Raw genomic sequence first — 21,036 nt, 5'->3', positions numbered from 1 at the left:
AAATTTAAAAAAAACTAAAAATTGCTCAAAAAATTTTATTTCAATGTTCGAAAATTTTTTTTACTGTTTCTTGAATTTTCGAAAACAACGTAATTTTTTTTTTTAATATTCGAATGATTTTTCCTGAAACTTATTTTGAAATCATTTCAAAAAAATCAAAAATTAATTCTAATTTGGTTTTTAATATTAAAAAATTAACTCAAAATAATTTCCTGCTGATTTATAAAAAAATTTCGAAAAAATTAAGAATTTCGAAACTTCTAAAAAATCTGACGAATTTTCGAAAATTTCCCAACAAATTTCTTGGATTTTCGAAAAAATCGAAAAATTATATTTTTTGAAAAAAAAACTATCAAAAACCCCCGTCAATTTTCTTTCTCTGTGTAAAATTGTCTTATCAGGATGTTTGACAACGATGCATCTCAAATTTTTTTAATAACAACTCAACAGAACGGAAGAGAGAGCAAAACAAAAAAACTTCTGTGTGACTCAAATTTCCGAGATAACATTCTGTGTTGTGCCTCATTCGTTGTCTGTTCATGCAAACAAACTTCTCTCTTTGATCCGGAACGATGCGCTGAGGAAACAAAGCGAAATGGCAGAAGAAGGTGAATTTTTTTCCAAAATTCTCAACAAAAAAAAATCTGATCCGTTAATTTTTTTTTGTTGTTTATCACTTCGTCAGATATCAGTCCGTCATCGTCGTCGGTGAGCACATTGGCAAACTCACGCAACTTTGCGGGCAGCGATTGCGAAATTTTAGACGAAAATATTATCGTAAGTGCTCGTTCAAAACTACGCGAATCATGCAAATTAAAGGTCAAAAGTTCATTCTAAATACCATGAAATATCATTTTAAGATAGCTGAAATAAGTGAAATTGAACCGACGGCAGCTTTGTTGCGGTATTGCAAGAGAAAGGTGAGCAAAAAATGACTTTTGATGAAAATTTTTTGAATTTTAATCGATTTTTTTGCAGTTTCATCGACCGTTCGTGGCGATCCTGAGCTTTGTGGGCCTCAAACCTATGACAATAGATGCCGATTGGTACTCCTGGCTGGGACACGTGCAAACTTTTCTCATCTTAACCTTCCTCATTCTCGGTTATGTGCTGCAATTTGTGACAGGATTCCGGTAAAAATTCAATTTTCCCCTTTTTTAACCGATTTTTCACCCAAATTCTTCGTTTTAGACGCGATCGTGGCTTCGTAACTGACGTCCCATCGAAAATTGGCTATTCGGAAAACGATGAATTCTACGTTTATCAATACAAAAAATATTTCGAGACCGGAGAGATTGTCTTTACTTACATAATTCCGTCGGTGCTGCATCTGAGTGGATTTCTCGCGGCCATTTATGTGTACAGAATTGCCGATAATGAGCTGCTTCAAAGTCTCATTGAACGAGTTTTTATTCTGAGTGTCAATGTGAGACGACTTGTGATCGATTTCTGGGTTTATAAGGCAATTGCGTTGCTGTGGCTCGGATTTTCAGTTGCCTATATCACGTTTATTGGGAAGGAACAGGCGGGAATTGCCAAAAATCATTACATTAAGTTGGCGAATGTGACAGACACGGAAGGTATCTTGAAGGTGAGTGATGGTAAATTTAGAATTAAAGTGTCAAAAATTTGAGATTTTTGAGAGAATTTTAAAATTTTTTGATAAAATTGGTTTTTTTGGTGATTTTTTTGTTTGTAATTGAGCAAAATTAGGCTTAAAAGTCCTTAAGAACTTTAATTTTAGAAAAAAAAATTAATCTTTTTGAATATTTTTAAATCTTCTATTTTTCTGATAAATTTTTCTTTAAAATCGAAATTTTTCGGAGTTCAAGGCTCAAAATTTATTTTAAAGAGATCAAAATGTTTACGAAAAAAGATATTTTTCATCAACACTTGACTGAACAAAAAAATTCTAAAGACTAAGAATTATTTTTAAAAAATTGTAAATTGAATTTTTTAGTGTTTTATAAAAATTAAAAAAAAAATTAAATAAAAAATTTAAAAAAAATTTAAATAAAAAATTAAAAAAAAAATTTAAATAAAAAAATTAAAAAATTTTTTTTAAATTCTTTTTAAAAAAAATTTAAATTAAAAAAAAAAAAAAAAAAAATTAAAAAAAAAAAAATTAAATAAAAAATTTAAAAAAAAAATTAAAATTAGTTTAATTAATTTTTAGAATTGAAAAAAAAAATTAAATAAAAAATTTAAATAAAAAATAAAAAAAAATTAAATAAAAAATTAAAATTTTTAAAAAAAAATTAAAAAAAAATATTAAAAAAAATAAAAAAATTAAAAAAAAAATGAAAAAAAGTGTTTAAAATAAAAAAAAATTAAATAAATAAAAAAAAAAATTTAAATAAAAAATTTAAAAAAAAATGTAAAAAGTTAAACTTTTCTCAAACAAACGGGACTTCATTTAACAATTAAAAAAAATGATTTTTTTTCTAGTAATTTTTTTTCTTAAAAATTAAAAAAAAATTAAAAATTAAAAAAATATTCCTCGAAAAGTTACAATTTTTGCGAAACAACAAATTCATAAATATTGCAAAAATTTTTCTCAAAAATTCAATTTTTTAAGGATTTCAAAGAGATTTGAAGAATCAAAAGAACTCCAAAAACTCTAAAACTAAAATATATTTCTCGAAAATTAAAAAGAAAAATTGAATGGGTGAAATTCCTTTGAAGAAATTAAAAATTTTTGGTTAAAAATTTAAACTCTTTAAAAATCAAAGAAATTTTTTTAAAATTTTTGTTCCATAACACCAAATTTCTAAAAACAAAATCTTATTTACAAGCAAAAATCCATTGAGAAACATAAAATTTTTCATAAAAAATTAAAAATTTTTAAAGATTTTCATGAGAAAAAAATTCTTGAGAGACAAAAAAAATCTCAGTAGCGAAAAGTAGTTAAATGGTCAAATTTTCTTAAATGAGGCCAAAATTTTTAAAATTTCACACAAAAAATTTAGGTTTTTTCGAGAAAGTTTGAACTCAAAAAAGCAAAAATCTTTTTTGAGCAAAAAATTTTTAAATATTTTTTTTTAAATTTTTAATTCTTAAGCTAAATTGAGACAAATTTTTGACAAATTTTGTTTAATTTAAATTTTTTTTAAGCTAATCGAAGTCAAATGAGCAAAAATTAATTGAATTTCTCAAAATTTTCTCTTAAAAAGAAAAATTTCTTTAAAAAATTATAATTTTTTGCCTCTAAAAACACTTCACGCCTCGTAAAATCTCGAATTTCAACCAATTTAACGCAATTTCTCTCTTTCCAGGTTATCTTATACGTTTGTCTGCTCTGCCACGACCTCGTCCAAGTCGTCATCATCTCCAGCTACAGCATTTTGTGCTACCTCCTGCGCTGCTACCTGAATCTCCTGAAGGAAAAACTCCTCTTGCACTCCATCGAACCGCTCGAATGGATGCGCGAAATTTGCGAATTCCGCAAACACTTGCATCACCTCAACTGTCGCATCGCCATTCCCGTTTCGCTGCTCACCCTACTGAATCTCAGCTACTGCTTTTCGAGCATCATCCACCTTTTTCGCGACATGAACACGTGTCCCGTCAAAATTTTCAGCATGAGTCTCGCCAACATCGTTTTATGGATGGTTTTGGCGCTCGTGCCGTTTTTTCAAGCAGCTGCCTTGACTGTCACGTGCCGGGCGACACAAAGTTGCGGACATTTAATCAGCATTCGACCGTTCGTGCATCGAAATACGGCAGCGGAGGAACTGAATACGATTCTGTTGTACGCTTCGTCGCTGAAAATGACCGCGAAATTGTTCCGAGTCCCGATTATTTCGCATTACGTGTGTTTTTTCCTGCTTCTTTGCATAATTGTCATACTTACCTTTGGCATGTGCATCAATCTCTCCGTTGGACTTTTCTGATTTCTGAATAAAAATTAGCGAATAAGTGTTATTTATATGAAAAAATTGAAAAAAATTAATTTTTATAGTCTTTCGTTGCTCGTGTTTGGTTTCATAAATCGTTCTCCGTTGTTCCCTCGACGTCTTTTGTGTTTATTGAATTTATTTCCCACGGTATCCATTAAGGAATTGTAATATTTGATCATATCCTCGTCATTTACGTCTTTTGTCATCTCTTTTTGCTTCTCTCGGGTGTCTTCTTCCTTCAACGCGAGCTTTGCTTGAGCCTCCAATTCCATTAAACGTTCGATATCTTTGTCCATGCCTCCGAAACTGAACCTTCCGCACTCGATGAGACCTTCGCAAATCACGTAACTCGGCTCGATGAAGATATTTGAGTTGCCATGAAGCATTTTTTCCGTGATTTCTGACGAATACATCGCTCGACCTGAAAAAAATTATTTAAATTTGACTAAAAACTTGAAATTTCAACAAAATTTCATTAAAAATATTTTTACCTTGTTCCTCTTCTTCCTCTTGTTCGACTTTTTCTCGAGTTCTTTTCATGAATTTCATCTGCAGGACACTTTTTGACAGTTTTTTGCTCATTTTGAATTTTTTTGTATCACGCTACAAATTAAAAATTAATTTATTTTACTGAATTTCGTCGAAAAAAAATTATTTTTGGTCCGAAATTGAAATGTAAACAATGCAACATGGTCTATTTTGACGTTTATCACTTTTGATCGTCTCACAAAAAAAGTAAATATTGGAAAATTCTTAAAAAAATTTCTTTTTCACTGATTTTTCTTAAGATTTCCACAGATTTTCTTAATTTTTCGTCATGTTAGCGACCTCGGTCTCCCTGATCAAGTCAAAATTCGTGCCGTCGTACCTCCAAACATGCTTTCGGGCCATCAGCACTTCACAAAGTCTCGCAAAAGCTGAAGATCGGAAACAGATGATGCGGTCCCTGCCGAAGCCCGATGAGGGTATTCAAGGAGCTGAGACTGTTGACATCGATCATGTCATTACAAAGTGAGATTTTTCAATTTTTCTTTGATTTTTTTCCATTTTTAAAATTTTTTCGTTTTAGGGATTCGCTTTTCCCGGATGAGGACACGCCAAATCGCCTTTTTAATGGAGTTCCGTACAAAGATACGTCGATTTGCAATATAAAGGTGTCGAAAAATAATACAATTATCACCGTTTGTGATAGCAAAGGCAAGCCGAACATCATTAGGTCGTGTGGCGTTGAAGGATTTAAGCATGCGAGGAAGGGAACGAATATTGCGGCACAGGCGACGGCAATTACGATTGCTCAAGTAAGGAGTTTTTCGAGTGATTTTCGAATTTTTTGAATGAAATTTTGTTTTTAGAAAGCGTATGAACGTGGAATAAAGCAAGTTCGAGTGACGATTAGCGGAATGGGACCCGGAAGAATGGTAAAATTCGAGAAAAAATATTAGAATTAGAAGGCCGCTCCAATTTTTTAGAAGTTTTTGTCACAAGTTTTTTTTAATGAAAAAAAATTTTTTTTGAAATATTTTTTTATAGAAAATAGCTAAAAATAACAATCGAAAAATTTAAAAAAAAATATATATTTTTCGAAAACTAAATTTTTTTTCGAAAATTTTTTAATTTATTTCGAAATTATTTAAATTTATTTCGAATTTTTTATAATTTTATTTCGAAATTTTTTATGATTTTATTTCGAAAATTTTTTAATTTTATTTCGAAAATTTTTAAAATTTATTTCGAAAATATTTTAATATTATTTCGAAAATTTTTTAATATTATTTCGAAAATTTTTATAATTTTATTTCGAAATTTTTTATAATTTTATTTCGAAAATTTTTTAAATTTATTTCGAAAATTTTTTAAATTTATTTCGAAAATTTTTTAAATTTATTTCGAATTTTTTAAAATTTTATTTAAATTTTTTATAATTTTATTTCGAAAATTTTTTATAATTTTATTTCGAAATTTTTTAAATTTTATTTCGAAAATTTTTATTTAATATTTTTTATTTTAAAAAATTTTTTAAATTTATTTCGAAAATTTTTAAATTTATTTCGAAAATTTTTATTATTTTATTTCGAAAATTTTTTAATTTTTTAAAATATTTTTAAAAATAATTTTAAGAAATTTTTTACTTTTCAAATTAAACATGAGACAAAAACTTAAAAAAAAAAAATTGAATCGGCCTAAACAAAAATTAATGTTTTTTTTTTATTTTAGTCCGCTATCAAAGGTCTCACAATGGGAGGATTGAACGTAATTTCGGTAACGGACACCACTCCGGTATCTTGGAATCCACCGAGGCCCCGCAAAGTCCGTCGTTTGTAATTATTTCTGCCCTTAATAGTTAAAAAAATTAAATAAAAAATCTTGAAAAAAAAAACCGTATTGAATGTAAATATTTGATCTATCCGATAAGAATCGCATGTAAAAATTTCTATATAAGCACGCCGCACGAACAGCTGACGTGTAGTTGGGTATTGGTAGGTATGGATTGTTGATTATATCCCTCAATTGAATGCACTTTGTGTAATGAGCAAGTCATTTATTGTCACTCTTCTGAATGAAACAGATCGATTACGTTCGTGCAACCTAGCAAATAATTAGCAAAAACATGCAATTATCCGATATTTCGACGAAATTCACACAAGAAACGGTCGATGCGATTGTTTGTCGGAGCGGCGGCGTGAAAAGCACGGCTTGGCGATTCGTTGGCGGCTTCAAAAAGGGTAAAAAAGTGCATTTTCTGTATGAAATTTGGGTAAATTTGAGTATTTTTCGCAGGAGACTCGTACTTGAGTCAAGTGTTTCGACTGCAAATCGATGGGCAACGTGAAAACGGCGAGAAATTTCAAGTTAATACCGTGATAAAATCCATTCCAAATAACGTGGGACGGCGCAAGACCTTCCGCAGTGACGACTTTTTCCGCAACGAAATCAATTTTTACGAGCATGTCATGAAACGGTGCTTGCAGCATCAGAAACAGGCAGCAAAAGTACCGGAAAATGAATTTTTCGACGCCCTTCCAACGTGTCTGGCCTCCTTTTCGGATGGCATTGCCGATTTTATCGTGCTGGAGGACTTGGGACAGTACGGATTTGGTACGGTGAGTCGTCAGACCGGCATGGATTTGCGCCATTGTACGTTCGCGATGCAGCTACTCGGAAGATTTCATGCCGTTTCGTTTGCTTTTCGTTATCAGCAACCGAAGGAGTTTCAAGAGACTTTGCAATTTGTTGAAGTGAGTAAATATCGTTCCGCAAATAATCCAAAAATAAACAAAAATTTGCTCTTTTTTAGGAAACTTATTACGCCGATAAATTTTTCAATTGGTACAAAAACCTCCAAAAAGACCAAATCGCCATTTCCTTGGATGCCTTAGCGAAAGAGTATCCCGGCACGGAAATCGAAGCCAAAGGCAAGGCCTTCATCACCGACAACTTGTATGCGAAACTCGTTTCCATGACACACAGCACCAACGAGTATTCCGTTATTTGTCACGGCGACTGTTGGACTCCTAATTTTCTCTTTAAATACGGCGAAGATCCAACTATTCCTGTTTGTGCCAAAATGATAGATTTCCAGCTCTCACGTTATGCAAGTCCCGCTTTGGATATTTCCTTTTTCATCTATTCCTGTACGACGCAAGAGCTCAGGGAGAAGCACTACGAGGACCTTTTGCAAGCGTATCATGCGGGCATGACGGAACAATTGCGAGTCGTGGGATTGCAAGCCAAAGAAGTCTTTCCGTATGAAGCGTTGCTTGAAGAGATGCAGCAAAGGGCTTGTTTTGGGGTCGGGATGGGCATTGAATCGATTCCGTTTAGTGTGTTGGAAGACGATGAAGCGGGCGATATGGATGCCATTGAGGGAGATGAAGCTGTTGATGTGACGACAGTTTGGATCTTGAAGCCGATCAAGAACAAAGAAGGGCGTCAACGGTTGGCAGACATGTTCAAACATGCGGTGCAAATGGGATACATTTAGAAGATTGTCGACGAGAATCGTACGTGAGCAGAAACCAAAACATTCACAGAGCTTACCAGTGAACTTAAATAAATTTATGGAAGTGGAATGTGTTGTTTTTTTTAAAAAGATTTTAAGAATATTCTGATTCATTGTTAAGTTTATCAGTTTTTAATACTTTTCCAAAAGTTAGAATGTTTCAAGTTATTATTTACGAACGAAATTCATTAGAAATTCAAAATCTTAAAAGGAAATAATTCATAGAAAACATCGCTCTCTTCAAAAATATTTCGTTTTAGCTCTCTTTTAAAAACATCCAAAGAACCAGTGTTTTTGAATTTGATATTCCGAATATCTTGTGATTTTATCATTCAAGTATTCAAGTTTCGTACTTTTTACAGTCGTTCGATAGTCAATAAGTTGCAGCTGGAGAATTTTCAAATATCAATGAATTTGAATCTGGAACAATTTATTTATTTAGTTGGAGAAAAAAGCATAAAGCTTAAAAAACCTCATCTTTTCTTTCACATTTTAATTTTGTTGGTCGTGCGCCATTTAATCCATTGCCATTGAATATATCACAGTCCTCCCTCAGGCCCAGTTGGAGTGTTTTATTTGGTTAGAGTGATCACAGGATGAAACAAGAAGCATGAAACGAAAAATAAAAAAAAAACGAGAAACACACAGTGATTGGGCCCATTCAGATTAAAAATTTCTCTCTCACCTGTAAGGTGCAAAGAGTAGCTTCAATTTCTTCTTAAAGCTAGTCTTTGGTAATTCAATGTCACTCATATCACAGGTTGAATTAAAGATGCTGATGCAACGGTTTAAGGTGTAATTTGCCTCGAAATCAGTCTTAGCTCTCTTCTTCACAAAAGGACGTTGTTTTCTTAAGTTGTAGATCATGGGGCGTAATTCAAATGCGTTGCAAATATGACTAGAATTAATTCTATCGTTTAGGACATCATGAACGAACATACAACATACTTGTCCTATTTCCTATGATACGATCCATTGCTTAGAGAAAAAGTTTGCATCTCCCGAAATCGTCATGAAATCTCTTCAGCTTTGTCTTATGCTTTTTGAAATATTGAATTTAGTGACGTAATAGATTTACAACTCTTATGAACAAAAGCATGGAAATTTCCGTTAATTTCATTAAATTTTTCCTTGGTTGCTATGGAAAGTGTCAATTATGATTAATTTCGTGCAATTCAACAATTTTTTACCATTTGGGTACTTATTATAGTTATTAGGGTCTATTCGTGTTTTGTCTAGTTTATTGATAACTAACCATTGAATATCCATCACTTTTAGTACATATACCTGAAATTAAAACATTGTCACGCTTGTGATGAATAGTTGCTGGTTGTGATCAGAAGATACTTATGATAATGATAGTTATTAAATAACTCACCTTCAAAAAGCTCAATGGTCTTTCGATAAAAAATCAACATTCTACAATGATCTAGATCATGAACTTATGTACTACCTAATTTAGAAAAGCGGTACATAAATGAAAAAGTCTATTGTTACAATTTTTAACTTTAGAGATCACTTACCTACATCCACAATATGGCGCCATCCATTTACTGCGTCGGATAAAAAGGGACATTTTTTGACCCCCACCCCCCCTATAATCGGAAACCGTCGGAATTTAAAGACCCCCCCTAAATTACGACGTACTTTTTAGTAAAATAGCCCCCCCCTTTTTTAAGAAAAATTGTTAAAAATTAGCTCAAATTTATATGGAAATTTGTGAAAAATTGTACATGTTTACTCAGTAAGTTAAAAAACAGATCAAAAAAGTTTGAAGTGCTTAAATATTTCTGACAAATTGAAACAAAAAAATCTTAACTATAGAAAATTTATACGACGTCGTATTTTCCTTTTAACCCCCCTCCCCCTACGTCGAAATCCATCGGAAATTCATGGACCCCTACCCCCCCTCAAACTTCCGACGCCGTAAATGGATGGCGCCATATCATCATCTTTTCAAAAGTTATTTTATCTCATTTTTCAGTACTTTTCTATAAAATAAATTTATATATTTAGTAATCTTTGAGAATGTAGATGACAAATTCAATGGAATTTTTTAAGCTCGTGAGATGATTTGAATATTTTCGATGACGACTTATTTTTCTTCGATATCAACCTAAAATTGATAAAATTGTCAACAATACGTGACTTCTTACTATGAATCACGTTTGAAAAATTTCGTAATATGTATCTATTACACTGCGCTAATTAACACAAAGGTTGTCAATCTCCTCCATTGTTGTCAATAATGGGAATTTTAACTTTTTCAATGATAAATTAACACTTTTACTTACGTTGAAAACTCCTAATAGGTTGAAAGTTTTCAAAAGTTCATGAATCGATATACTTAAAACTTACCTACTTTAAGTCTAAAAATCCTTTCAGAGCAATTATTTATGATTATTTAGTCTATTTACCTGATTTGACGACATTTTAATTTGTTTAGAGAATGTAATTATGTCGATCTTCAAAAATCATCTATTTTTGTTACCAAATTATTCGCACGTCATCCAGTTTCTTCAAAAAGAACACAAAATCTGTCTGATCTTCTTGGTTTTTATTCGTCTTTATGTATTATATATTTTGGTAACTTGCTGAAAATCCGTTCAGTCTCGTTTTTGGCGTCAATCAAATCACTTCTCTATCCAAAACTTAAAAAAAAAAATATCACAAAATATTTGACAAAAAATTAGCAAGTTTTGAAGTTCATTATCGGCATGCGTTAAAGTCAGTTAAAGTTTTAAAATAGTTCAATTTGCACCTCCTTTGAAAAAAGTTACTTGTAAACGATGTCGTGGATTTTATTGTGGATCGTTTTAAATTTAAAATACTTACTAGCTCTTGTAATTTTGGGAATTTACATCTATTGGCATTGGACAAGGAGAGAACTTTACATTGCCTCGTGGAAATTAGAGGGTCCCTTTTGTTGGCCATTTATTGGGAATTTACCGAGTGTCATCAAGCATCGAAAACGTGAGTAATTGTAATTTAATTGTTTTTTTAAATTTTAATGAATTAAATTAAAAAGTCGATAAATTAAGCGACGGCTAAGATAATTATCAAATGTCATAAAACGAAGAAAATTAAACCTTGAAAAAAGTAATAATTTGAAAATTTTATTTTGTGACAAATTTTAAAAGATTTCATTTAAAAAAATTCAAATTCATTTCAAATCAAGAATTTTAGAAAAAAATTTTGAAAAAAATCATCAAAAAACTTTTAAGAAAATTTTTTCTAGTAAAAAGGTGAATATTTAATTTTTTAAAGAAACTCACCATTCAAAATTTTTTTTAGGTGAATTTAAAAAAGTATGTTTTCCAAAATTTTCAACCACTTAGAAAAAATCTGTCGGCGTCTTTTAAATGAGTTACATAATTTTTTGTCATTTCTTTAAGTCATTTTTAATTTTTACCCAAAAAAAGTTAATTTGATAATGATCCAAAGTCACGAAATAATTCATTGTCGTAGGTCAGGAAATAAATAGATCAGAAGCCGTTGGTCATTAAACTTTTGAAGGTTTCGAAGGAACAATAAATGAAGCTGAACGTAATTATCTTTGATTATTTTTTGAAGTTGTGACAAAAATTATCTACTTACGTCAAATAATAAGACTTATTACTATTAAATTAAATGTTTTCTGCGAGTTCATTAGCCTTTAGAATTTCGTCTTCTTGTCTTGATTGAAATTTGTACCTTGCAAATTTTTTCTTTTCGTTTTTAAATATCAATAGCAGGTGATATTTTACAGAAGTTATTGTTCTTATTTTTTGATGAAAATTGGTCGAATTAAAATGCAAAAGAAGTATTTAAAATTTATTCAACACTGAGGTAAAAATTTTAAAACTTTGTGGCACAAAACTATATTTTAATCTTGTTATTTTTGTAGTTGACTTCAGGGTCGATACAACTTTTAAGTCAAAAGTCGAAACTTTATGACTTTTTACTTTTGCTTAAGTTTCAGTCAAAAAGGAATTGACTTTTGACTTAAAGTCAAAAGTAAAAGTCAATTAAGCTTAATTACTTTTGCTTAAGTAAAAGTTTAAAAGTCAATTTGAAAAGAACTTTTACTTTGACTTAAGTCTTGCAGAAGTCAAAACATTTTTATTTTTTCGAAAATTTTACAAAAAATTTTTTCTCTCAATTGGTTTTTAGCTCAAGATTAGTTTTGAAGAAAGTTCTCAATTGAAGAAAGTTAAAAGTCTTTGATTAGTTCTCAAGAAAACAACATTTTGATTTTTTAGAAGTTTTGAGTTATAAATTGATTAAAAATGATAAACTAGAGCCCTCTGACAAATTTTTATCCATTTGGAGCAAGATTTGACAAAAATTGCTTTGACACAGTTTTTGACATAGTTTTTGACACAGTTTTGCTCTTGATTTAGTTTTCAAATCAAAACTGTGTCAAAGAAAAATTTTTTTTTCAGTTTCAATTTTTTGGCAGTTTTGAGTTAAAAAATGATAAACTAGAGCCCTCTGACAAATTTTTATCCATTTGGAGCAAGATTTGACAAAAATTGCTTTGACACAGTTTTTGACACAGTTTTGCTCTTGATTTAGTTTTCAAATCAAAACTGTGTCAAAGAAAAAATTTTTTTCAGTTTCAATTTTTTGGCAGTTTTGAGTTAAAAAATGATTAAAAATGATAAACTAGAGCCCTCTGACAAATTTTTATCCATTTGGAGCAAGATTTGACAAAAATTGCTTTGACACAGTTTTTGACATAGTTTTTGACACAGTTTTGCTCTTGATTTAGTTTTCAAATCAAAACTGTGTCAAAGAAAAAATTTTTTTCAGTTTCAATTTTTTGGCAGTTTTGAGTTAAAAAATGATTAAAAATGATAAACTAGAGCCCTCTGACAAATTTTTATCCATTTGGAGCAAGATTTGACAAAAATTGCTTTGACACAGTTTTTGACATAGTTTTTGACACAGTTTTGCTCTTGATTTAGTTTTCAAATCAAAACTGTGTCAAAGAAAAAATTTTTTTTCAGTTTCAATTTTTTGGCAGTTTTGAGTTAAAAAATGATTAAAAATGATAAACTAGAGCCCTCTGACAAATTTTTATCCATTTGGAGCAAGATTTGACAAAAATTGCTTTGACACAGTTTTTGACATAGTTTTTGACACAGTTTTGCTCTTGATTTAGTTTTCAAATCAAAACTGTGTCAAAGAAAAAATTTTTTTTCAGTTTCAATTTTTTGGCAGTTTTGAGTTAAAAAATGATTAAAAATGATAAACTAGAGCCCTCTGACAAATTTTTATCCATTTGGAGCAAGATTTGACAAAAATTGCTTTGACACAGTTTTTGACATAGTTTTTGACACAGTTTTGCTCTTGATTTAGTTTTCAAATCAAAACTGTGTCAAAGAAAAAATTTTTTTCAGTTTCAATTTTTTGGCAGTTTTGAGTTAAAAAATGATTAAAAATGATAAACTAGAGCCCTCTGACAAATTTTTATCCATTTGGAGCAAGATTTGACAAAAATTGCTTTGACACAGTTTTTGACATAGTTTTTGACACAGTTTTGCTCTTGATTTAGTTTTCAAATCAAAACTGTGTCAAAGAAAAAATTTTTTTCAGTTTCAATTTTTTGGCAGTTTTGAGTTAAAAAAATGATTAAAAATGATAAATTAGAGCCCTCTGACAAATTTTTATCCATTTGGAGCAAGATTTGACAAAAATTGCTTTGACACAGTTTTTGACATTTTTGACACAGTTTTGCTCTTGATTTAGTTTTCAAATCAAAACTGTGTCAAAGAAAAAATTTTTTTTCAGTTTCAATTTTTTGGCAGTTTTGAGTTAAAAAATGATTAAAAATGATAAACTAGAGCCCTCTGACAAATTTTTATCCATTTGGAGCAAGATTTGACAAAAATTGCTTTGACACAGTTTTTGACATAGTTTTTGACACAGTTTTGCTCTTGATTTAGTTTTTAAATCAAAACTGTGTCAAAGAAAAAAATTTTTTTCAGTTTCAATTTTTTGGCAGTTTTGTGTTATAAAATGATTAAAAATGATAAACTAGAGCCCTCTGACAAATTTTTATCCATTTGGAGCAAGATTTGACAAAAATTGCTTTGACACAGTTTTTGACATAGTTTTTGACACAGTTTTGCTCTTGATTTAGTTTTCAAATCAAAACTGTGTCAAAGAAAAAATTTTTTTTCAGTTTCAATTTTTTGGCAGTTTTGAGTTAAAAAATGATTAAAAATGATAAACTAGAGCCCTCTGACAAATTTTTATCCATTTGGAGCAAGATTTGACAAAAATTGCTTTGACACAGTTTTTGACATAGTTTTTGACACAGTTTTGCTCTTGATTTAGTTTTCAAATCAAAACTGTGTCAAAGAAAAAATTTTTTTTCAGTTTCAATTTTTTGGCAGTTTTGAGTTAAAAAATGATTAATAATGATAAACTAGAGCCCTCTGACAAATTTTTACCCATTTGGAGCAAGATTTGACAAAAATTGCTTTGACACAGTTTTTGACATAGTTTTTGACACAGTTTTGCTCTTGATTTAGTTTTCAAATCAAAACTGTGTCAAAAAAAAATTTTTTTTCAGTTTCAATTTTTTGGCAGTTTTGAGTTAAAAAATGATTAATAATGATAAACTAGAGCCCTCTGACAAATTTTTATCCATTTGGAACAAGATTTGACAAAAATTGCTTTGACACAGTTTTTGACATAGTTTTTGACACAGTTTTGCTCTTGATTTAGTTTTCAAATCAAAACTGTGTCAAAAAAAAATTTTTTTTCAGTTTCAATTTTTTGGCAGTTTTGAGTTAAAAAATGATTAAAAATGATAAATTAGAGCCCTCTGACAAATTTTTATCCATTTGGAAGATTTGACAAAAATTGCTTTGACACAGTTTTTGACATAGTTTTTGACACAGTTTTGCTCTTGATTTAGTTTTCAAATCAAAACTGTGTCAAAAAAAAATTTTTTTTCAGTTTCAATTTTTTGGCAGTTTTGAGTTATAAAATGATTAAAAATGATAAACTAGAGCCCTCTGACAAATTTTTATCCATTTGGAGCAAGATTTGACAAAAATTGCTTTGACACAGTTTTTGACATAGTTTTTGACACAGTTTTGCTCTTGATTTAGTTTTCAAATCAAAACTGTGTCAAAGAAAAAATTTTTTTCAGTTTCAATTTTTTGGCAGTTTTGAGTTAAAAAATGATAAACTAGAGCCCTCTGACAAATTTTTATCCATTTGGAGCAAGATTTGACAAAAATTGCTTTGACACAGTTTTTGACATAGTTTTTGACACAGTTTTGCTCTTGATTTAGTTTTCAAATCAAAACTGTGTCAAAGAAAAAATTTTTTTTCAGTTTCAATTTTTTGGCAGTTTTGAGTTATAAAATGATTAAAAATGATAAACTAGAGCCCTCTGACAAATTTTTATCCATTTGGAGCAAGATTTGACAAAAATTGCTTTGACACAGTTTTTGACATAGTTTTTGACACAGTTTTGCTCTTGATTTAGTTTTCAAATCAAAACTGTGTCAAAAAAAAATTTTTTTTCAGTTTCAATTTTTTGGCAGTTTTGAGTTATAAAATGATTAAAAATGATAAACTAGAGCCCTCTGACAAATTTTTATCCATTTGGAGCAAGATTTGACAAAAATTGCTTTGACACAGTTTTTGACATAGTTTTTGATTTAGTTTTGCTCTTAATTTAGTTTTCAAAACAAAACTTTGTCAAAGAAAAATTTGTTTTTCAAATAAAATAAAATAAAAATAAAAAAAAATGATTTAAAAAAATTTTTTTTTTTTGACTTAAAACTAATTTTGTAATTTTTATATTTAATAAAAAAACGAAAAATTATATTTAATTTGATATTTGAAGTAAAAAAACAAGTCGAGTTTAATACCGCTTCGAAAGGAAAAGATAAATAAAATTTTAAAATTTAAGAAAGGAAACTCGCCACAAAATGAAATCCTTATGTTAATTCGTTTCAATTTGCTGTTTTTTATTCTTTAATAATCAAATCTAACATTTAAATGACTGCATAATTATGCTTATTATCGATAAATTTATTTTTTTCTAAACTGTTTTGTATAACTTTATCCTGATTAACATCATTATTTCCTTTTAAATTGATTTATTTTTTATTATTTAACTATTCAATAAGTGTGTATTCGTTTCAGCTAGCTTGGTGTACTAAATGCATTTTATTAAGTGTTTTTTTTTTATTTAGAAAAGTATAGTTTTCAGGACTTTCTTCTCTATAATTTTTTCATATAATTAACTAGAATATTTTTTTTCAACATATTTGCTAGTTATATGTCTCTTTTTCTCTAAATATGTTTTTTTTCGATAAATCTTCGTTCTCTTAAAAAGTTAACAGTTTTTATACGTAATAAGGAATGATTCAGGTTGTTTGCTGCTGCGGCGTGCCATCAGGTATGAAAAGTGTGTGATTTTTTGCGAAATGTTACGGTTAGAAGGGAGGCATTCGGATGGAGCTGCACGAGGCATGATGTTTGTCGATGGAGCGCGACACCACAACCACAATGTCCGTGAGCCAGTAAAACGATTGTCTGATATCTCCCTCGCACAGGTAAGGCGCTTTTGTCCATGCCTCGACGACAAAGCCGTGCTTTTCGAGTTGCCGAAAGAACTCGACGACCTCCGATTCGAGCGTCACGTGTTCCCCGTGTCGCTGCTTCGTCCAGCTGTCGGGCAGCAGCAGTTGATTTGGCATGTGAGAAGAATTCTTTTCCACATACGGATTGTATGGCAGAACAAGAGCGAAAATTGCGCGACCATTTACCGCCAGGGTTTCATGAATGTCCGTCAAAATCTCAAAAGGATCAACGCATCGATCGAGCACATTCAAGCAAGCAATGAGATGCACATTTTCCGCATCGCGAATCGAATCGACGACAGTGAATTTTCGCTCTGCCAAGCGTTCTCGCATGAAAAACGACGTTTCCGTGCAAAAAACTTTGAGCAAAATGTTCGAGCCTGACATGATGACAGACTTTGCGAGGCGCACCGTAACGGCACCATCTCCCGCCCCAATATCCAAAATATCGATCATTTGCTGATTCTTTGCGAAATTGTGATTGAAACCGCCTGCACTCAACAAATGCTTGAATTGGTACTCGGACAAGACAAACATCGAGCCGCGACGCAGAAACCCATTGAGATCCGTTTGTGTCAAAAAGAGGCCGAGAAAGAGACGTGCCAGAACGTGATAGATTTGTGTCCATAACTTTGACGAAGTATCACGCGCCTCATCGAGCCACTTTTGTGTCGCATCATCAATGGACATTTCGATGAATTTATTTTTGTATCGCGGGCAAATGTGATGCTCTGGAATATCGGGACCTGAAATTCAATGAAAAATAAAAAAAAAATTATTTTAAAAAGGAAAAATTTTTACGCACCCAACCGATACCACGACTGATAATCGAAATTCGTGTCCATGAGATGGTCGTGATTCAATTTGCAGTAAAGGGCTTGTGCAAGAGCACCCTTGGGACGGCTGCTTGTGGTCATATTGATCCCAAATTACAGTAAAAATGCTACTTGTATATGTGTGTGATGTAAAAAAAAATGACGTCCTGTCTCACGAAAGCCTATCATCCGACTGATAAATTTTTTATTTGCTCCATACTCTAGTTACGGGGTACATTACTTCATTACACGTACATCTTTTTTTCCTTCTTCTTCTTCTTTTTTGGATATCGATTCCTTTAATTCTTTATTAACTCTCCCTCCTAAGTACAATTTTCAGTGGATCTACCATTCCCTCGTGCCTTTACATTCACTTCTTTGGAATTTACGTTTCGTGCAAGTGCGGGTTTTACCAAAAATGCGACAAAAATATTAAATTTTTACATTAAAAGTGACTCGAAAGTAAACATATGACTGACATGTCGATGGCGCCATCCATTTATGACGTTGGATAGTCATATTTTGCTTCGTAATTCAATTGTTGAATCGTTAATTTATATCTTTACTTTGATTGTTTTAATCTTCAACTTTGCAAAAGTACCACTTTTCTATTTCTATTTATCCAATAGTTAGAAAAAAAAAAATAACCTGAGTATGAGAAATAAAGTAGAAAACATAAATTTTAGAATTTCATAATTTCAAAAATATGCATATAGGCATAGCAGAGGTCCCCTTGTTAATTAGTGATCGAAATATCAGCCAAATTATTACGTTTTCCGCAAGACTTTGGCCATAATGCTTTTTCCGGTACTTGTTCTAAAATTATTTCACAAATCATCGAGTTCATGTTGAAAACTCGACTGATAAATATTAAAAAGAGTCAGTACAAGTTTACAATTGATTCTACTTTCATTTCTTACATTTGTCGTATTCTATCAGGTTTTCTTTCTTCTATTCTGTTATTTTCGCTCTATATGCTTTCCTAATACTAAATACAAAATTAGCGATATTCCATATTACTTTCTTACTTTCTCTTTTAAATATTGACCACGGGAAGCCGACTTTGATTAATTTATACAGAAGGCCATTAACCCACAACGTATCGAACGCTTTTTCTATATCAAGTCTTACAACCACTGTAGTCATTTCTTAATGAATCGGATGTTGAATGCTTTGGTCGAAAAACAAATTGTTCAATTGGTAGTTTGTAAATGTGCTCCTTAAGTTCCAGGTCATTCCATTGACAAAAAATGTCTTTTAAGGAATAAACTACTTAGAAAGATTTTACAAATAAAAGAAATTACGTACCATCGGAGAAAGCATTTCTTTTCTTTCACTACTATTATCAATTATCAGTTTCTTCCTTTTCTTAGTTTCCCTTAACCTATTTCTTATTTTTTGCACAAATTTTTATTTCTTAACATATATTTAATTTTTTTCTATGGTTCGTTTTATCATCAAATTTGTGCCTAAAATAAAAAGATTTAAAAAAATTAGTCTAAAATTGAAAAAAATAATTTGAATGTAAAATTTTTATACTTTTTTCCTTTAGTCAGTTTCTGTAGACCTCTCAATTTATAAAAAAAGTACTTGCTGATCATATCCGCCTAACCCCTATTCCCCTCTTATAAAATTCCGACATCATCAATGAATGACCCCATTTAAAAATTCCACACGCTGATTCAAATTTTCTCTTGAATTATCCTAAATAACGGTATTTTTTCCTCATTTTTTTCAGGTATAATGAATTTCGCCGACGAACTTACCCAATGCTACAAAAACCCTCCCCGTTTCTGGATGGGACCTTTTCTCATGGTTTACATGTCAGAGCCTGACGATCTTCAAGTTGTGCTGAACCACACAAATGCCTTATCAAAAACTTTCATCTACAAATTCGGTCATGATTACATCGGAAAGAGCTTATTAACAATCGAAGGTCCCAAATGGCGCCAAAGACGCAAAATAATGAAACCAACTTTCAACATTGACATTTTGGAGGGTTACATTTCGAAGTTTGATCGTGCCTCGGATGTCCTCGTTGAGCGATTAGCAACGACAAAGGCCAAAAAAGTGGATGCTTTTAACTATGTTGTACGATGCACGATAGATATGATCAGCGAAACGGCCTTTGATACGACAATTGATGCCCAAACCGAGCGAATTGGGGAGGATATGATGCATGCGATGCACAAGTAAGTCCTTTTTTGACCTGAAAATAAAATTTTTTTAATAAATTTTTTTAATTTTTTAGTGTTTTTGGGGTTTTATTAAAGCGGACTGTTAGATTGTGGCTTTATGTTGATGAAATTTTCAAAAGAACAAAACTTTATGAAAATTTTATGAGATCAATTTCAATTTTTCATGCATACACAGACAAAGTATTCGATCGAAAAACCCGCGAATGGCAAAATCGCATCAACGAATCGCCCGAATCTCTTAATGGAAGTGTCAATAACTTCATAGATTATCTCATAACGAACCATTTGACGTCTAATAACAACGTAAACTACCTGGCAAAAGACGAAATTAAGCGCGAAATGGATGGAATGTTCGCAGCTGGCTCTGACACGACAGCTCACACAATTAGTTTCATCTTGTTACTCCTGGCGATGTTTCCGGAACACCAAAAAGCTGCAAGAGAAGAGGTTTTAGAACTCTTCCAAAGGCTAGAAGATACAAAATCTACTATCAAAAGACATCATTTGCATGACTTACCGATCCTTGACATGATAATTCAGGAGAGTTTACGTCTTTTTCCGCCAACGCCGTTTATTGCGCGACAACTTGACGGTCCGGTAACGCTCAAAAGTGGCATTGTGTTGCCCAAAAATACTCACATCGGGGTAGGAATTTACTCAGCTCACAGAAATCGGGAGGTTTGGGGTGAAGATGCCGATAAATTTCGCCCGGAAAGATTTTCCATAGAAAATTTGCAGAAAATTAAGAATTTTTCGTATTCGTTTATTCCATTTGCAGCGGGAGAAAGGAATTGTATAGGACTCAAGTTTGCCAGATATTCGATGAAAATGATGTTGATGAAAATTTTGAGAGACTTTGAGGTTGAAACTGATGAAAAATTCGAGGAAATTGAGTGTGAGGTGAATGTTTTGGCCAAAAAGGTTAATGGATGGAACGTGAGATTTAGAAAAAGGGAAAAATTTTAATTTTTAGAAAAAAAGAGATTTTTTTTAAAAGAGGGTTTAGGAAAGAATTTTTGTACAATTAATGATATTTAGGTATTATTATTGAAATAAATGATTTTTAAAAATTTTTTGAATTTATTTTTTTTTCACAATTTTGTGGAGAAGGCTTGAAAATTTTTGAATTAATTAATTTAATTAATTAAAAATTAAAAAATACGTGAGTTTAGCTTGATTACTTATGACAAAATCTTAAGTAAAATTATGGGAATTAAGCTTAATTAAATTTTTAATTTTTTTTATTCGAGGAAAAAATAAAAAAAATAAAAATTGTGTAATTAAAATGAGAGAAAAATAAAATTTTAGAATTCAAAATTTTTTTTAATATTTGTCAAAAATAAATAAAATATTTCTTTTTTATTAATTTTATTATTTATTTATTTTTTTTTTGTTAAAATGTTAAGACAAAAATAAAAAAAATTACTTAATTACTTTAATTTAACTAAAAAGTTAAAAAAATGTTTTTCTCAATTGGGTGTTCAAGATCGTTTTTTCAAAATTTTGGGTTTTTTCTAAATACTAGATTTA

At 30.7% G+C, this 21,036-nt stretch overlaps 6 protein-coding genes across 6 annotated transcripts; 4 read left to right on the top strand and 2 right to left on the bottom strand.

Moving 5' to 3' along the window:
• Positions 1–463: 463 nt before the first annotated feature.
• LOC134833700 (uncharacterized) lies at positions 464–3,893 on the top strand. Its single transcript, XM_063848119.1, has 6 exons — positions 464–608; positions 686–777; positions 861–920; positions 979–1,133; positions 1,192–1,591; positions 3,276–3,893. The coding sequence occupies exons 1-6, from the start codon at positions 596–598 to the stop codon at positions 3,891–3,893; spliced, it is 1,338 nt and encodes a 445-aa protein (XP_063704189.1). The 5' UTR covers positions 464–595.
• Positions 3,878–4,581, bottom strand: LOC134833702 (M-phase phosphoprotein 6). The gene is made up of 2 exons (XM_063848120.1): positions 4,391–4,581; positions 3,878–4,320 (listed from the first exon to the last, which is right to left on the bottom strand). The coding sequence occupies exons 1-2, from the start codon at positions 4,479–4,481 to the stop codon at positions 3,956–3,958; spliced, it is 456 nt and encodes a 151-aa protein (XP_063704190.1). The 5' UTR covers positions 4,482–4,581; the 3' UTR covers positions 3,878–3,955.
• Positions 4,582–4,627: 46 nt separating this feature from the next.
• LOC134834103 (small ribosomal subunit protein uS11m) lies at positions 4,628–6,273 on the top strand. Its single transcript, XM_063848649.1, has 4 exons — positions 4,628–4,910; positions 4,969–5,197; positions 5,252–5,317; positions 6,114–6,273. The coding sequence occupies exons 1-4, from the start codon at positions 4,717–4,719 to the stop codon at positions 6,219–6,221; spliced, it is 597 nt and encodes a 198-aa protein (XP_063704719.1). The 5' UTR covers positions 4,628–4,716; the 3' UTR covers positions 6,222–6,273.
• Positions 6,274–6,377: 104 nt separating this feature from the next.
• Positions 6,378–7,969, top strand: LOC134834102 (uncharacterized). The gene is made up of 3 exons (XM_063848648.1): positions 6,378–6,622; positions 6,678–7,135; positions 7,195–7,969. The coding sequence occupies exons 1-3, from the start codon at positions 6,508–6,510 to the stop codon at positions 7,879–7,881; spliced, it is 1,260 nt and encodes a 419-aa protein (XP_063704718.1). The 5' UTR covers positions 6,378–6,507; the 3' UTR covers positions 7,882–7,969.
• Positions 7,970–10,566: 2,597 nt separating this feature from the next.
• On the top strand, positions 10,567–20,525 carry LOC134834957 (cytochrome P450 4g15-like). Its single transcript, XM_063849791.1, has 3 exons — positions 10,567–10,872; positions 19,047–19,500; positions 19,560–20,525. The coding sequence occupies exons 1-3, from the start codon at positions 10,689–10,691 to the stop codon at positions 20,470–20,472; spliced, it is 1,551 nt and encodes a 516-aa protein (XP_063705861.1). The 5' UTR covers positions 10,567–10,688; the 3' UTR covers positions 20,473–20,525.
• Positions 15,938–17,781, bottom strand: LOC134834958 (protein-L-histidine N-pros-methyltransferase). The gene is made up of 2 exons (XM_063849792.1): positions 17,299–17,781; positions 15,938–17,239 (listed from the first exon to the last, which is right to left on the bottom strand). The coding sequence occupies exons 1-2, from the start codon at positions 17,408–17,410 to the stop codon at positions 16,347–16,349; spliced, it is 1,005 nt and encodes a 334-aa protein (XP_063705862.1). The 5' UTR covers positions 17,411–17,781; the 3' UTR covers positions 15,938–16,346.
• Positions 20,526–21,036: the final 511 nt, after the last annotated feature.

Source organism: Culicoides brevitarsis, chromosome 3 (genome assembly GCF_036172545.1).
Source record: "Culicoides brevitarsis isolate CSIRO-B50_1 chromosome 3, AGI_CSIRO_Cbre_v1, whole genome shotgun sequence".
Lineage (NCBI taxonomy): Eukaryota > Metazoa > Arthropoda > Insecta > Diptera > Ceratopogonidae > Culicoides > Culicoides brevitarsis.
The sequence above is the reverse complement of the archived record's forward strand: the minus strand, read 5'-3'. Positions and strand labels throughout refer to the sequence as shown.